The sequence below is a fragment of the Mytilus trossulus genome, chromosome 11 (assembly GCF_036588685.1).
Source record: "Mytilus trossulus isolate FHL-02 chromosome 11, PNRI_Mtr1.1.1.hap1, whole genome shotgun sequence".
Classification (NCBI taxonomy): Eukaryota; Metazoa; Mollusca; class Bivalvia; order Mytilida; family Mytilidae; genus Mytilus; species Mytilus trossulus.
This window is the reverse complement of record NC_086383.1, coordinates 9695326-9713658: the sequence shown is the minus strand read 5'-3', so window position 1 is coordinate 9713658 and position 18333 is coordinate 9695326. Positions and strand designations below refer to the sequence as shown.

The window sequence follows — 18333 nt, the reverse complement described above, 5'->3', positions numbered from 1 at the left end:
TGGTGATACCCTTGGGGACGAAAAGTCCACCAGCTTAAAAGCTGTTTAATTTTCTTTAATGGTTGCTCTCAAGACATGGTCACCAGTTTCAGATGTTTGGTCATTGACAAAGACAATAGAATATATTTAGAATTATTGAATATCAATCATTTTAATTGGGGAAAAAATTACAAGAACATGTTTAACTCACAGTTATTTCAAACAACAGTAGCTTTCTTTGATCATTAATCTTATCTGGTAAAACTATACCTAAACTAATCTATAAATAACAAAACTTTTTTGGTGTATAGAACATTAAAATAACTTTATGCATATTCGTACAATAAACAATTAAACTTAGCAATACAATTTATATGTTTTGTCTAAGGACAAGACATTGTATTGATATTTAATTATATTCATTATCAAAACCTAATTTTGACATAGTTGAAATGTGTTCTCTTGAAAAAAAACCATACATTTTATAATTCTTATCTATCAAATGATGCTGAACTTCGAGGAAAATGGAACAAATACATTGTGATTATGTCTACGGACAAGACATTTTTTTTATATTTAATCAAATGCTTAAAAAATTGATTGTGAAAGTTAATATTTAAAGTTACCAATAAATTTTAAGCTGTGTCCTTTTAATTTTGGAAAATATAAAAATGTTACTATTTCGATATGAGCGTCACTGATGAGTCTTATGAAGACGAAACGCGCGTCTGGCGTTCTAAATTATAATCCTGGTACCTTTGATAACTATTACCATAATTCTTTACATATCTCAAGAAGTTATTGATTGGGCCAATTTGAAGACACATTCTTTTAACTGAAATCCATAAATCTGACTGTTTAAAATATTCAAACTCAATTTTGACATAGTTGAATGTGTTCTCTTGAAAAAATAACATATATTTTATCTATAAAATCAGACTGAACACGTGGAAATTGGAAACGAATACGTTTCGGTAATGTCTACGGACAAGACAATTTCAGTTGAATAAATAATTTATTAGAATTAATTGTTACTATATTTATGTTGAAAATACTGCGTCTTAATGTGTACAAATAACTCTCATCGCCTATAAATAAGATTTAAGTTGAATAGCCGACAACTAATTGAATTTAATACTTGTTATGTGCAAGTGTCTTGTCCGTAGACACTTCCTCATCTGCTGGAACTGGAAATCACTAATTTTCTACATTTATGCGTTGTTTTGTCGTACTTTAAAAGGAAGTGTTTTAAACGTTTTATCATAACTTACATTGGATCATACCTATAACACATCTTCCAAAGTTTACATCCCTTGTGAAGTTACTTGAAAGTATAAAATTTGAAATTTTTTGCCTTTTTTGCCGGCATTTTGAAATCGGAAGTCACCTTTCGTTTCATTAATGTATTGTCTAGTCGTAATTTAAGAACTGTCATTTACTTTTTATCAATTCTAACATTGGATTTTACATATAGCACACCTTTAAAGGATTAACGATTTATTGCCAATTTGTGATGACGCCATTTCCCAAATGTGTGGTGGCCATCTTGAAAAATGATTTTTTTTTCTGGCCAGCAGCGGGTTTTTTATAAGTATCATTTAGTTAACCTTTATACCAAATTGCATGCTTGTATCACGATTTGCACAATTATGTCCATAATATCTCCCACTATAATACTGAAATGCAAGAGATAAAGTCAAAGAGAGAGGAATACTTTATCTTCATTTGATTAAGTCAAACTTTTAAGGTAAGCAGCACCTGGAATAAACATATTGAAATAATGATTATATTATACCCAAAGGTTTGCTCCGGACACAAACACAAGCTCAAACCGAGTGATTCAGGTTGTGAAGATGAACGGCTAAAATCTTTACTACAACTGTTCCATCACAAAAGAAAAGTCTGAAAATTTACATTAACATTATGACTGAGTGAAATCAAAAAAACACATTCTCTGTCGAGGCATCTGATCTCTTTTCTTTGAAGTTGATGTAGAACTCTAAGGCTTGGTTTGAACAGTGATTTGTAAATTCTAATGGATCTGTTAGATTTGACAACTGGCTAGTTATTTAGCCTCTAAAAATATGTATGATAAGGTCTCTTTTTTGATTCCCTCTGAATTCGAAAATCAAAGAAAGACACAAAAAAAAAACCATACACATTGGAACAGAGAGATAAAGTTTTGTCTACACATTGCCACGAAATTCTTGTTTACAAAAATTCCAATGACGTATATTCTGCAATATAATGTTTCTTCACACTCAGGAACAGCATTTTATATTCTTTACAAAGTAAATAAAGGCAACAGTAGTATACCGCTGTTCCAAACTCATAAATCCATGGACAAAAAACAAAATCGGGGTAACAAACTAAACCTGAGGGAAACGCGTTAAATATAAGAAGAGAACAACGAAAACCAAAGTTAGGTCATTATCTTTTACAATTGGACGACAGAAAGGATTTTAAGAAGAAGAAAAAGGGAAAATAAAAAATAAATAGACAGTTTAATGAATATAAGATGGTTATACAATCCACAAATTTTATATGGAAATAGTTTAGACCTACAAAGTTGATGTTTTCGATTCATGACAAAATTGAAAAAAGAGGATGGTACCAAACAACCAAAAGAGTAATTTAAACTCACAAGTAGAATCTTTCAGCACCATTGCAAAAACCGTAAAATAAAGATTAAACAGCAGTTTACAAAATTCCCTTGCCTGGTGTGATTCAAGGTGTGACTCATCATTTGAGCATGCCAAATTTATAAATGAAACCTCGTTTTCATACTGTTATTTTGTTTCAAAATAAAAAAATAAATTAAAATTAGAAATACTATACAGTTACAAGAGAGTGAAATAGAGCAAAAACGACGAAATAATTTGCTAAAATAAAAACTGTAACATATTTTGATTTATAATTCGTTGATTCCTTCACTCATCAAAAGATAATATGTTTTTTAAATCTCGAAAAGTATTAAATGATAGACATAAAAACCTTGCCGACCTCCTATGGCATTGCAACATTTTTTTGGCCATCTTGTGTGATTTTGTGTTTTTGTTTTATACACATCTTGCACTTACAATTTCGTTAGAACATCATACCTATACCCAGTAGCTGTGCTGCAAATAACCTTTGCTGCATCTTCTGTAATTGTATTATCACACATGCTACCCCAACTATTTCCGTCACCTATATAAACTCGTCCTTCTAAAATATGTTGTCCTTTTTCCAGTTTTACTTTCCAATCACCTGAAAGTTATCATATATAATCAATTAGATCTTTGTACAGTAAACTAGTGTCGACTTAATTCATAAGTATACATGCATACAAAAAGTGCACATGCATGTATGTATGATATTAGTATTCTTAACAGTTAACTTTACCAATTCCTTACGTTTACAAACGACAGTAAACAAAAATGAACTAAACTCAAACTAAACATATACAATTGGGCGACAGAAAGGATTTTAAGAAGAAGAAAAAGGGAAAATAAAAAATATCGCGGATTCAGAAATTCATTTACCGAATCCGAAAACAAGAAATTTCTAAATACTTTTAAATCAGGTATGAATGACAGTTTTACAAATTGTCGTATCAACAATTGCGACGTCCTCTTTTCCTCGAGTGTTATATCATTTAATGAAAATTATCAGTATGTTGTCTTACTACACGGACAAAATGACGAGCGCCACTACAGTAGCAGGATCTAATTATCCTACCAAGGAGCATGAAATCACCAGCAGTGTTGCTCAGTCTTAAGTTAAAATGGGTTGTTTTGTAGCCTTATTTTCAATTTATCGTCTATATTTTTTTGACATGGCGTTATCATATTTTCATTGACGTATCTCATGTTTATGACCGATTGAATTGGTATAAATTTTTTTAATCTAAATTTGAAATAAACAGGGAAGAGAATAAACTTGGAGCAATACTTCATAGCACAAACCCGACACGCTTTTGTGGGGAAAAAACTCATTTAGGGACACTGTAATTGGCAGTTTTTCATTTTAAAGTTAACATAATGCCTTCATCAAGGAACACATAATTATTCCTAACTCCATGTGCAAACGTTACTTGCATATAACGGAATTAAAGCGCAAATATGCAAGATGATCACAGAAAATTAGTGACTTGAACAATCAAGGACATTTTAAAAAACATAATCTTTTTAGATAATTTCACAGTAAAGTAAAACACAATAAAAACAGCTCAACAACGAGAGTGCTTATATATTATGTATCTAATGTTAAAGATTACAGAAAAATAAATGTTTGGATAATGCTTATGAATGGATCGATGAAAGACATTTATTCATACCAACTTTACAACTTTTAAGTCAAAATCAGTATTTACCTGTACAATCTATACCAACTACTTTTTCTGTACACGTTGATTTATCGAGTTGTGCTTTGCAATAACCAATATCAGTTTCATGTCCGTTGCATTGCAAATCTCCAATAAGAACAGCTGATCCGTTTCTTTCTGTGAAAAATGTTTTGCTCGAAGCACTAAAAACAATAAACGAGCTTAGATATAATTTTAGAGAACATCACAACCCGAATATACACGTACACACCCACACTCTAGAAGAGACCGAGAAATAACAGATATGCCTTTGAACAATGTTTTCCGTTATTGCTTTTGCATTACCTTTATAAATTTAGACTGAATCTTGCATGACTTATGGAAATATATAACATGTATTGCTATAAAAGGGTTATTTTCATTTTTATTCGTCGATAATAATGCTATTGGATAATGAATCATCGAGCGTATCATCAGATCAGTTGACATAGCTTCGGTGTACACATGATTTATAACATACCTTTTTCTAATTGTCCGTTTATAAGTTGATCAATTTTGGAAGTTCAGATTCGAAATCTTCCAGGCAGGGTTGACTTAAAGATGGATTTTGATATCATTTTTAGATCCATTTTTTCAGTACTTATAAATACATGGTATTCCAGTATTTGGTTCTGGACGTTTGAGTTATAGGCAAAATTTTCTTCTTACGCATTAAAGTTATTTCTCATCTTTTATAATCTTAAAATATGTCTATAAGTGGTAATTAATCTGGGTCTCATTTTTAACCATTGAGTTTTTAAAATATTGCCTTTTTGAGACATTTCTAAATTTGCATATTCATGTCGGCTTGGTATGTTTGAGATTACCGACAGATGCAAAGATGTCCACCATCCTTTTGTAGAGATCGCAAAAAAGTATTTCAACAAACTATAGCTTGGTTACCATAAATAGGATTGTTTATCTGTGAGTTGTCGACATAACATTTTGATACTAAGTGCACTTTTATGTGAGGGATTTGACTTTGTTGTCATTTGTCATTTTAAAGTCAGTGCTGTTATCAATGAAACAAGTAATGAACATAATTTACTAGTTATATGATTACTTACGTATACTTAAGCATCCTGCAGACAACGCCTGTATTGTGGTCTTGCCAATGTCGATAACAAAATGAACCCCAATTGTTATTGTATTTAACCTCTACTCTCCCCTTTCCTGGTTGATCTCCATTCACAAGTCTTATGTTTTCGATACCTTGAAAACACATATTAATGACTAGGTCATTCCAGATACTTTTGATTGTCAAACCGTTTAAATTTTTCATAAAACATTTTGTTTGAGAAGAACATTGGAATCCAGCTAAAATGCAAAACAATTTTTCAATGTACGATTCAACGATGGTTATCTTTTTTTTTCATCGTCCGACGTTGTTAATCTGAAGTTATTTTTCAAGTTAGTGCGAAAGATACCAAATGGGGCATGTACACCACAATTGGAAAAATACGACAATCGCATGGCATAAGGAATAAAACGATGAGACCAAACAACAGTAAACAACTAAAGAATTATCAACACGAATCCCACAAATAAAGGCAACAGTAGTACACCACAAAAAGTGATATTATTTTTAATCTGTGTTATACTTATATGCATATTCCATTTAACAGCATTCTCGGTTTTTTGGTTCTATGAACTTATTTGATAACGGGTTCAATATAGTTTTGCTGCTTAAAATATTTCGAAATGTTTTGAATGAATGACATTGTCGGCTTTGAGGCATACAACTTCTATTCTTCGTATTTTTCGTACAAAATCCGCCATCAGTTCATTAGACTGATACTGATCTGTAGGTCTGAGGCTTTTATGTTTTATTTTTTCTCACATTCAGTGCAAAATGCCGAAATAAATTCATTTTCTGATCCTGTCATTGATCTTCAAATATGAGACGATGTTTGACCCCCCCCCCCCCAAAAAAAAAAAAGAATTTACAAAATGTAAATGTCCGTTTAATATATATGTTAGACCTGTTTTATATATATCCTGTACAAAAACCTGCTGTAAAATTACAATGTTTGTTAAAATACGGCATTGATGACATGTGTATGACGTTATAGTGACATCATAAGTGATAAAGATAATATCAATAAATGGCCCTTTTAATTATCAATAAAATAAGAATACCATATTTTTACAATGAAAGGGGACAAATAATACAGTTTTCTTATATGGCTGCTTTTGTATTGGTCCTGATATAAATTAAAGATTGCTATTGATCTCTGAGCTAGAACAGTCGCGGTTCAATCCAGCTGATCGATAATTTGAACCAGAAACTATGAAGCTATAAAGAAACAGCCAAATCATAACACTTTGATTAAATGCAACAAATGTGTCGATTAACATAAGAAAATACTGTGTACAGAAATAATATTTGAAGTTACCTTTTCCTGATCATGATACATTTTTTTGTCAATATTGATTCTGATGTCTTGTCCAAGTACCTTACCTATGCTTATGGAACTAATTATATCTTGTAAATATAAAGTAGCTTGGAAGAATACTTCAACCATTCTTATTCTTAGAAATCGTCTGCATTCTGATAATTGATCGATGAAAATAAAGTTGTGATATAAATTGAAAGTTATAACATAAGGCTGTGGAATACTTCCGCAACATAAAAAAGGCGATTGCAATTTACCAATTTCCTATCTCGTAAATCGATAGGAATAGCCAATTCATGGTAAAAACTTTAACATTGATATGGTTACTTTATCAGGAACTTAAATCTGTATTTCAAGGAAAGATGATAGATGTTTTTCGCGGTATATAATCTATAGAAGACAGAGTAGTCGTCTGATTTATTATTTGATTGAATGTTTAGTACTCTTCAATCATGTTCATTATGTACTTTTGATTGCAATGAGAAAAAATGCTACCATTTATAGAATCTAGAATAAGACATTAACAGATGTCCTTTTTCATATCGCCTGTATTATTGATCCTAGACCCATTGCAAAGTTCTTATAGCACCGCGGACTGATATTGAAGTCATCGGGTAATAATCGGATTAGCATGAGAAAAATGCCATGCATTAATGTGAATTTAAGTAGACATATCTACCAATTGGACTTGGAATGCATTGTACGCCAGCGTCTTTGTTATGGGAACAGTGCTGAACATTCCACATTCTCTCCATGGGACAAAATGCAATCTTTGTTTCTACCCCAGAACACTTTGGCTTTACATCTTGAGAGGTACCGTTGCCACTTCCGAACCAGGAATGTCCATATGCTTTGGAAGATGAACTCCTAATGTGTTTAAATGAAAAAGTGTTTGTGTATAATCGTCTATTTCATAAACAGTATTTATACAAAATTCCTAGTTCTCGACATGCAAGATGTGGTTATGAATACTCAGTGCATATTTTACATAGTTTTGAATATTTCACAGCACTGTAAGTATCATGATGAATAAAGTATCAATATAATTTAATGAATATGAATGAAACCAAAAATGTCGCTGATTTATTAAATCTTTAATCAATACCAAATATTAATCAGCTGTTCATCTAAACTTAATTTCTTATATCTTTTACGATTAAAGATTCATTTTATTTCCGGTAGAAATCTGTTTTAAATATGTATCCGAGTTGCATAAATAATATTTATACAATATATATACTTATATATAGGCCTCATTTATTAACTAAATCTGACATAAAATGGTATTTAAAATTATAGGTGTTATAAATAGGATTGACAGCTACCACTAGAAATAAAACTGAAATCATATTGAAAGTTCAAAAAATAAAACTTTATGCAGAAGACAAGCGCACCCCTTCGACAATTGGAGATAAATTCAGGTTCCATGCATATCTAATCAATTCTAACAACGCAAGTAGCATCCATTGGGTAGCTCAAAGAATTCAAAATCTAGCGATTAATCACATTCTTAACGATGTACTCAGGAAATGAAACATTTCACCTACCAATACCCAAGTTCCCTGCAAATGACTCTAGCTTCTTCCTGACCAAATTCATCCTCACATAGATTGTTCCAAATGCTGTTCACGTTGACCGAAACAGTTCCCTCAGTTGCTGACCTTGACAGCCTCACTTTTTCCTCGACTATAAATTCAGTTTGAAGGTAAAATAGAGTATGTGTGTGTATTGAGAAGGGAAAGTCATTAACAAAAAGGAATATCAAACCAAGGTTTGCATAAACTTCTAGAATTTGCATTTAGTGCATATTACCTATAAACCTCAATCTAATATTCATCATCAGTGTCAGGTTGAATATCTTGATCTGTAGAAAAGTATCTAATCTTATATAATTCAAAACTAGAAATATTATTTCTTTCATGCATTGAATTTGGATACGTCACAACGTTGCTTTATTACAAATTGTTAGAAAGTAATCAGCTGATCGATCTGTTGAATTTGATTGTGAGTGATCTTGTTTTCACAGCCGTGTTAAGAAAATTTGATTTCACAAAACTTGGGTGGAACACACTTTTTCAGCACATCCCCATTTACAATTGTTATCTTTTAACGAGCACAGAGCATAACAAAATCATATGTCCATGAATACTTTTTATAACATATTTGTTTTGTACGAAGAGTGTTGCTAATATTTTCAAAAACACATAGTTCCTTTGAAATGCATTAACATAAAGCGCTATTCCTTTAACATATACTTTTTTTAATCTAAGTAGTACATTACGATCTTTCAACAACAGCAAACATATCATCTGTGTGTAGTTATCACCACGATATCAAGCAATGTTGCAAAATGTTTTTTTATCTGAACTTATATATTTTAGAAAATATATTCATATTTGGTATAACATAGTTTTACGGATAAATGATAGCTTACATAGTCCACATTATTTTAAACAAACAAACTATCATAATATATTTTAGTCATCAGTTATTGGAAACATTCTCTCGTGTAAATATTTACTTTTTTAATAAAATGCTGCTGAGGTATGCGTTAGAAAGCCCAGTTGATAACTGTTTTGTTCAATTTTTTTTAAATTTACTATCGGTTTCCTTCTTTTGTTACAAATGAAAAGTTTGCTGCTATCGTGATTTGGATTGATATTTGTGCCGCACCTGTTACAGTTTAAATAACCATTCACTACTGGCCTCTTCTTTTCAATTTTTTGACAACGTATTTTCCAAGATCTACTTATGAATTAAGAAGGTTAATTCAAAATGGTGGTAGTCCATAAAAACAGACAGAATCAAATGTTCTAACCAAAGAAAAGAACGAGAAACCACTGTCGTATTTCTGACTTGCTACAGGCATTATCAAGAAAATAGGGGTTGAAGTCTGGTGTTATGGGTTGCGTAACCGCCCATTTTATGACAGTTATTTATAGTTCATTTATATGATAGATCGTCCTTAAAAAATAGGTTTTGATGAAGATAATTTCGGTTTAGACATAACACACTCAGCTTTGTCGAATAGTCAGTAAAAATTGCCATATCAAGCTTGTGTGCCTTTGATTCTGTTAAATAAACTCATCATAGATACCAGGACTAAATTATCCTAGTAAAACTTCATCCTACAATGCTCATCACAAAAGGTTAAATTTCGTATGCATGGAAGTTTTGACGTAGATTATTTAGTGTATTTTACCTAACATTTTAGTAGAAATTTTGTCATTTTTTATTTCATGATACCTGCCATTGACTATAAATTGGATAAAAATATTAAGGTCAAATAAATGATTCTAAAAACTATCAGTTTAATGCACATTTATTTTACATGGACACACATTAAAATGACATAAACAATAAATGAAATGTATAACAGGTATATCAGATTCAGAATTGAGAATAAGAACGCAAATTATGAACAATTTTTGCACTAAGAGTTTTATATAATCACCCCCAAAAAACTGAAACTTACATGAACATGCCACACCTGCTTCCCGTGAATGATCACATATTGGAGCTTTTATATCTTGCAGTTTACAATGCATCAGATCTATTTCAGATCCATTGCATTTTACCCGGTTATAACCAATCAACCCTCGTCCGGGTCCAAAAAAACTACCTTTCAATGCCTTCCCTCTGACTAGCCTGGAAATATATACAATATCAAAACGTGATGTCATCTAGGGTAAGTGGAGAAGTTTACCTTACATATTCTATGTATGAATAACGTAAACTTTGTATGGAACAACACAATAATGATTAAAATTAAAATGTAACATATTGAGTGAAAGATTGTTGGTAGTAGACACCACCTTTTATTATTGCTGTCAGCAAAGTTGTAAATTTACTGTTTATAAACGTTTTAAATTGAATTGTTCATGCACTATTATGAGTAAGTTGGCATTGTTAATTCCAAAGTAACATAATAGTAGGTACGTAGCTAAACTTTTCCGTAAAAAATCATCTTTAGACAAAGATTTCCACTCTTTTATTTTTGATTATTTTAGGAATATTTTTTGAGGAGAGATGTTATTTTTTTTAGCTATTTACTGCAAACATATATACATCATTGGTTATTAAGTGATCATGTTAATAATTTCGAAACTAAAAGATATAACAAGTGTTCTATATTCATGTTTTTTTCTGAAATCAATCATTTTATTTCATCAGAATCGAATCAAATATGTTTCATGATTGGTATTTATGAATCAAGCTTTAAGATGATTGGCTTTTTACATTCCTGATGAGGGTTGGTCTATACGTGTGATGTGAACGTTTGCATTTGCGTGTGTGTGTTATTTTCAATTTGTATCTTATTCTATTTGTTACTTTATTTGTACTTATTAGGAATGGGTGTATATGTCATTATGTTTTAATGACTATACTTTCAATAATTAACACTGCATTTATTTGCGTCTATGTTAGATGCCTAATTTGATTTGTCTTATCTAGACGAAACATGCATCTTGCAAACAAAACATTTTCGAAATATTCGCCTTGTATATTTGATGAGTTAACAGGTTTATTTTCATTTTTTTTATATATTGTTTTGTTATGTCAGTTATGTTGTATATCTATGACGTCTATTCACAAATCGTTGTTGCTGGACCTGTGTATCAACTGTATCAATAACGTAATTATAAACAACTGTCATACAAATGAGAGATTCAGAAAGGTCTTACCCACAATTATGTCTTCGAAAAATGCCTGTACAAAGTCGGGAACATGACAGTTGGTTGCTAATCGTTCTTCTTGGTTGATATAATTGAGTTGTCTGAATTATAGCCATCCACATTTTTGAATTTACTTTGTATATCTTTGATCATACATATTTTGAAAGTATTGTATTTTTATTTTAAATAGTTTTACAGTGAGTCGAATAATTGTGTATGTACAGGTAAGGACAAATGTTTTATGGTACCATATTCATTTTTTAATTCAGTAAAGCATATAAATAAATGCACGTTTACTTTTAAGTGGACATTTATAAATGATTTTGACGTATCTGCTGTAAACACCTGTAGTTTCTGGTAAACAATGTCAACGCGGATTGACCCGAGTTTGCATTAATAATGTCCTTTTTCGACAGTGTCAAGAACATCAGCTTTAGTGTTTGCATATTTATAGTTAGTGCACATATTAGATCGAGGTATACAATCTCTTTGGACTATTATTTGGACAACACTAACACAGGCCATTTAACTCGCTAATCGTGACATTTTTTTTTATTATGGAAGGACCCGATCGTTACCTATCGAATGGAAACGATGCGAGTGTTTTGCAAACCATGGTTGCTTCCACATCATCCCAGTCGTCATCACATACTGCCGCCCAAATACCTTTTGGCTTGATTTCGACTCTACCCTCCATATTATGACTTCCACCAGAAAGACGAAGATTTGTTTCTCCTGTGTAATATAAAATGTCATAATGCACAAAACACATAATTTTTGTTTGAACAGTTCATTATGAAAACTTTCTTTTGTTAAGATTCAACTGTATGCTTGTTAAGACTATTTAATTTTATATGTACTATGTATGTCTAAACAATTTTGGCCGCTTGGTCAACTTATTGTTACTTTTATCATTTATATCTGTTTGGGGTGTCCAACACATTGTTTTAATATAAAAGAACTATTTACTTCTGTCAAACATGTGTGAGATTTAATCTAACTTTGAAAATGTCTGTACTAAGTAAGGAATATGACAGCTGTTAGCCTGTAGTACAGTTGGTTGATATAGGCGACCATTAATTTTGTAATAGGTTGGTTATTTTCCGTGAATATACCTTCGATAGAGGTTGTTATACAATTTTATTTTCGTCACACATTTTGCATATACGGTATGAATAATCTTTTTATTATAAATATTACTGATTAAAATACTTAAAATGTTTACCTGTCTTATGTTTGAAAAAATTAACATCATAAATTATCTGAATTTTTGCCTTTATATTTGCTCGAAGTATTTTAACTCTAAGCGGTTTACTCCTCAATCTCTAATGATGTATTATTTTGATAATTCGATCAACAATTAGATGGTGCTAATAATTCTGCACTAAAGGCAAATATAAAATACCAACACAATCTACATTGATAGCATAATTACTGTGTCGTATATTTTTTTTGCTGTTTTTGGTTGCTGAGATGATTTTGGTATACACCGTCGATATTGAGTCCTAGGTTAATAAAAGTTAAGACAATAGGAAACGGGAATTCTTGAAATTGTGAAGCCAAGTATGTTATTGGTATATCAAATGAAACGCGAATAGTGATCTCTGCTTTAATTGCACATATTTAAATATTTTATCCATATGCAGGACAATTGCATGTATGTACTACACGAATGTATTTCTTCTTAGTAATGTAACAACGAGATTAATTGCAAAGACACGGATCACAGATGGACATCTCAACCAACTGCATACATTATTCTGTCTCGGAGCCGACCATGCTTTGGTAGTATCAAATATTTGTTTAAAAGCTTTTGCTTTAAACTAGGTGAATATCGAAGCTCTGATAACACGCAATGGAGAGGTTCCAATGTATTTGTTTGTCTATGTAAATATTAATCTACTTCAATGACTTCGATTTTGAAAGCAGACAAACACACGTAATTTTTCCGAGAAAGATATAGTCATAAATATCGATGTAAGTATTACTCATTTCCCAATTTTGAAAATAATGTAAATGATACATACTACAATCGACTCCAGCCTCTTGTAAATTGCTACACGTGTTCGTTCCCCAAATACCCTGAATGCAGGCGTTTACATCTAACTCGGTTCCCGAACATGAAATCATACTTAAATGCGATGGTAGGCTGCTTGGACCAAAATATGATGATTTCAATGCTTTAGGCATGGTAAATCTGTGCAATTTAAATATAAAAGTTGAATAGTGTAGTAAATATTATGCAAATAAACATGGTAACAAACCATAAGGAAAGGATGTAGAACTTGGTACCGTTCATTATTTTCAACTGACTATCCAGGCAATTTGTAAATGGCACATACAAAAGCAGAGTTTGGCGTCTGGCGTACTAAATTATAACCCTGGTACTTTTGATAACTATTTATCATATTTATTGTCTAAATCATATGTATATCTGTCAATTTCCAATTCTCAGCAGTAACAATCCTCTGTCACAACGTATGGCGTTTGTGTTATAACTACGTTAGACTCGTGTATATTCATAATATACGGACTTCACTTACAATTTACAAGGTTGTGCTTTTCCCCCTACTTTTTCCCAGGTTTTGAATCTGTATAAGTAGAATAGTCGTAGGATCTGAAATTAATTCTATTTCGGTTTATGTCTTTAAGATTTAGTGTGTATTTGCATATATGGTGATTCATGCATCGCTTACAACGCGTACCATACAACAGGTGGCACTTTTGAATTCATGTGATGCCCTCCGTTTTGATTTGAAACTTCTGAATTGACTTACGAGATTTAAACCTCCATTAACGACGCTTGACTTAATACACTCGACAGAACTTTTTAAATAAAACAACTACTCCTGTTACATCGAAGAACATGACATGGAAGCTACTGTTATTTGATATAAGAAAGCCCTGTATACTACTATAGTACATATATATATAACTGATCTGTATCGATGTGTGACCTGTATTACCTTTTGTTTTATTCTCTTAAAACTTAAATATATATATCGCCGGTTTAATTGAAACATTGATGATTTAAGATATTTAATCAAGCTTTTTAAGAACAGACTTTATCAATTATTTTATTATAATTAACTTATATTCCTTGTTCCCTTAATCTTATCTTGTCGACTTCAAAACGGGGATTTTCGAAACAACTTAAAAGAAGATATCAATAAGATTTATCCCTGAAATATAGCTACTTTCAGTTCGGTACCTTTGTTTCAACAATGTATTATTATAATTAATGTACTTACGCCTCCGTAAATCCAATCATCCGGCATATAACTGATGCTTCATTCAGTCCGAATGATAAGTCACAAATAGTGCCCCATTGTCCTTTTCTCTTGACCTCAACACGGCCCTCCCACGGTCCAGCTCCATTCACAAGTCGCACCTTTGTTTCAGCTACGATTAAAATGTGCATGGAAGATGATTTACATGCTATATGAATTTTTTCATTTTTTTTTACGCATACTTTTGAACAAGTTCTTATGAGCAGGAAACGTTTACCTCGCTTAGACTATGCACGAAACACTTAGACATTAACGACCATCATTAACAAAAAGTAAGAATGTTACCAATTGGGATCCAGATCTACTCAGAGTATAGTATTTATTAAAACGCAAATAGTTGTTAGCAATTGTTATATTTTGATGTACTGTATATGCTGTGTTTATCAACGTTCCGAAGATAATAAAAATAGATTAGAACATTTCACCAACTCTCAATTGATATATCAACATTTCGTCTCTTTTCATAATTATTACTTTAAACGCAAAACTGGTAAACAATATGGCGATTCAACGGCAATAACTAGTCAAATGAGTCTATGTCCGACCTAGGCTATGTTGACTTATTTGTAGAAATTAATTAGCTGTGCATTTATGCTGCTTGGTAATATTTTATTTAATACGGTTTTTGCCATTGATAAAGGATTGCTGCTTACAATATAGCTATGTAATCAAAATATTCAACTGATGAATAGGAAGTTATACCTTCGAGTATTTTACGGATGTCATATAGAGATTTTTAACCGTTATTGAAGATCTGTTTCACAGATTACGACAGATATATTCCAGTTATCTTAACAACAATACCGGCCTCATTTCCATGGTATTCCAACTACCAAATAAGACCTAATACCAGGTGTGTATTTACACAAGCAACATGGCGGGTGCCACATGTGGAGTTGGATCTTCAATTCCTTACAGAGCACATGAGATAATTCAAAGTGTTTTGTGGGGTCATGTATCTCAGTCTTTTTTTTTTCTTTTTTTTGTTTTGTAAACTGTTGTTTATCTTTTGATCATGTTTCGTGGCATTGCCAGTTTGATTTCTACTTTTGCCTTGGATCAATTTGAGATCATCACCCAGTTTTTGGTGGAGTTTGCGTTGCCCAGTCTTTAGTTTTCTATGTTTGTTTTTTTTTTAGTTTATTGGTCTTTGTATTTTCGAGCCATTTCGTTGTCTGTTTATTTTCAACATATGAGTTTGAGTGTCCCTCTTGTATTTTTTTACCCTCTTTTTCGAATAGTGTGAAAAAAACTCTATAAACTAAAAAAATAAGAAACAGTGTCAACAAGCATCAAACTTTTAAAATCATATATCGAAAGACATTAGCGCATTTCCGACTACAGACTTAAAAAAAATAAGGAAAATCATTCTTGGTGAGTATGTTTCATGCTAGTGCGAGTAGTTGTATACTTGTCGTAAATATTTTACAAGACAAAACATATTCAACATTTTGTTAATATACATTTTCTGATGGGAAAAATATAATTCGTTGCTTTTTATTTGGATATTTTATTACGCTTATTCAATCGGAGGAATATTATTGATATAAAGTATAATAATTACATATTTAAAGAATACTCTGAAACATTAGTAAGAAACATAAAGATACATATTTAATTTCAGTGTAATTTCTGAAAAAGAAACCCGAATATTTATAATTTTCTTGCTACCATGTGTAATTGTATGCATATTTTAAAGCGGAAAATGTGTAGAATTTCAGAATCAAAATCCTCAATTTATGGGTTAAAAGGAGTTTTAGCTTGCTATAAAACCAAACTGCCTGTACCAAGTCAGGAATATGACACTTGTTATCCATTCGTTTGATGTGTTTTGGCTTTGCCTTTATTTTGTTTGTGGACATTCCGTTTAGAATTTTCCACGGAGTTCAATATTCTTATTTTTCTAACTTTTTACATATCATTTTATGTTTAATGAACCAACAAACTGACTTTCCTTTTTTTCCTTTTATATTGTTCTGAAAAGTAATGAATTATCACAAAAACAGTGAAAACGGTATTGAAAAACGATCAATAACTAAACAACGGAAAATAGTTCATGCAAAATGAATTATATCTAGCAATCATCTTAATGAACTATTTTTTGAAGTTTTATATAGTTTATACATGGAAACTAAAGATTTGTGTGATTAAATTTTAAAAACTGAGTTTTAAGAAATCCCACTGCTGAAAAACGGGAAACAATATAAGAGCTTCAACTCAGATTGGTTTCCTATGTATTTACCACATGATACTGCAACATTCTCGTATTCACTACATGAGTCTCTTGTCCAATTCAGATGACATGATGATATGTCTTTTTCAAATCCGCTGCATAGTAGGTTGTCAATCCATGGCATATATTTCGATGTTCCAAATCTATTTCCTGTATAATATTTGGCTCCACTGCAAAAGTAATGATAAATTAAATTTTAACGATTCTTTTTTGTCTTAACATTTCAGATATGTATAATGTATATCACCTTTATTTAACTACAAACAAAACCATTGTGAAAATCTGCACAATGAAGAAGGAATAATTAACTTAGTTTGAAAGATTTTACCTTTATAAATATATATGTATCTATCAATAACTATTTCGGTGATTGCATCTTTTTTTGGATCCTTTACAGTAGATAAAATTGCTTATCTGCAATCAATTCCATCTTCATGTCTATAAAACTCTAGATTCTACTGACGAGTTAAGGTAACACTAGGCCACTTTATGATGAATATATAGTTCAGTCTAGGTGTCCAAGTGGTCTAGAGCGCTGGACATAGTACAGGCGGTGTTGTCTCGATATCTTATTGGCATGAGTTATTAATCCCGACAATTAAAGAACATAAAACTGTCATCCAGAGTTTAAATTATGTGTTTTAAAAACACTGATAAACCTTTAAATTTATATGCTCTAAAATAGCTCTTAAAGTAAGAGATAGGGAAAATGAAAAAGAACGACAAAAGAAATCAAGATATTAAGAGTGTTTTTTTCAAACATGTGAAAAACTAAATTCTTTTAGGAACATTTTTAATTGATAAATATGAGGAGATTGTGTACGTGTTCAAAAAAGCAAATATCAACCAAGGACAAAAGTAGGTGATAAATAAATAATATATTGATGTATAGCATGCAACGATGGGTACACATTCTCACCGTCTGTTTTTAGGTTATTTTCGCTTTAAACACCTCAAAATAATGCTTTCTATGTTTTCATTTGAAGAAACGTTACAATTAATCTTTTCTACTTTAACAGTTAATAACTAATTATAATTCTTACTCAGGTTCAAATCCTAACATGCGACAGATAACTCTTGCATCTCTCTCGTCAAATGAATGACCGCAAATAGACCCCCATTTTCCCTTACGGGATACTTCAACTCTGCCTACTGACGGCGATAAATCATAAATAAGACGCAATTCTGTCCTCGCTGCCAACAAAAAAACACACATGCGTATCTATAAAAAACTTCAAACTTTTTTTTGTATAACACACATCGAACTAATACTCTTGAAAGATGGCTCCTATGCAATTTACAAATGTATGATTGTTATGCAGAAAATTACGAAAAAACAAAAGTGAAAAACTGAGAATGTTAAATAATATGTTTGTCTCTTTGGTATCATTTTTTTCTTTGATTGCTGGCTTCT

General features: G+C 31.3%; 1 protein-coding gene across 1 annotated transcript in view; it reads right to left on the bottom strand.

The window, feature by feature from the left end:
* LOC134689710 (deleted in malignant brain tumors 1 protein-like) overlaps nucleotides 1-18333 on the bottom strand; it is a 108484-nt gene that overhangs the window by 4231 nt on the left and 85920 nt on the right. The window contains exons 31-39 of the mRNA XM_063549675.1: nucleotides 17963-18113; nucleotides 16929-17089; nucleotides 14648-14798; nucleotides 13424-13593; nucleotides 11975-12131; nucleotides 10196-10368; nucleotides 8268-8406; nucleotides 4334-4488; nucleotides 3081-3228 (exon numbers count right to left, since the gene is read on the bottom strand). Coding sequence (XP_063405745.1) covers nucleotides 3081-3228; nucleotides 4334-4488; nucleotides 8268-8406; nucleotides 10196-10368; nucleotides 11975-12131; nucleotides 13424-13593; nucleotides 14648-14798; nucleotides 16929-17089; nucleotides 17963-18113 — 1405 coding nt within the window. The remainder of the gene's footprint in view (nucleotides 1-3080; nucleotides 3229-4333; nucleotides 4489-8267; nucleotides 8407-10195; nucleotides 10369-11974; nucleotides 12132-13423; nucleotides 13594-14647; nucleotides 14799-16928; nucleotides 17090-17962; nucleotides 18114-18333) is intronic.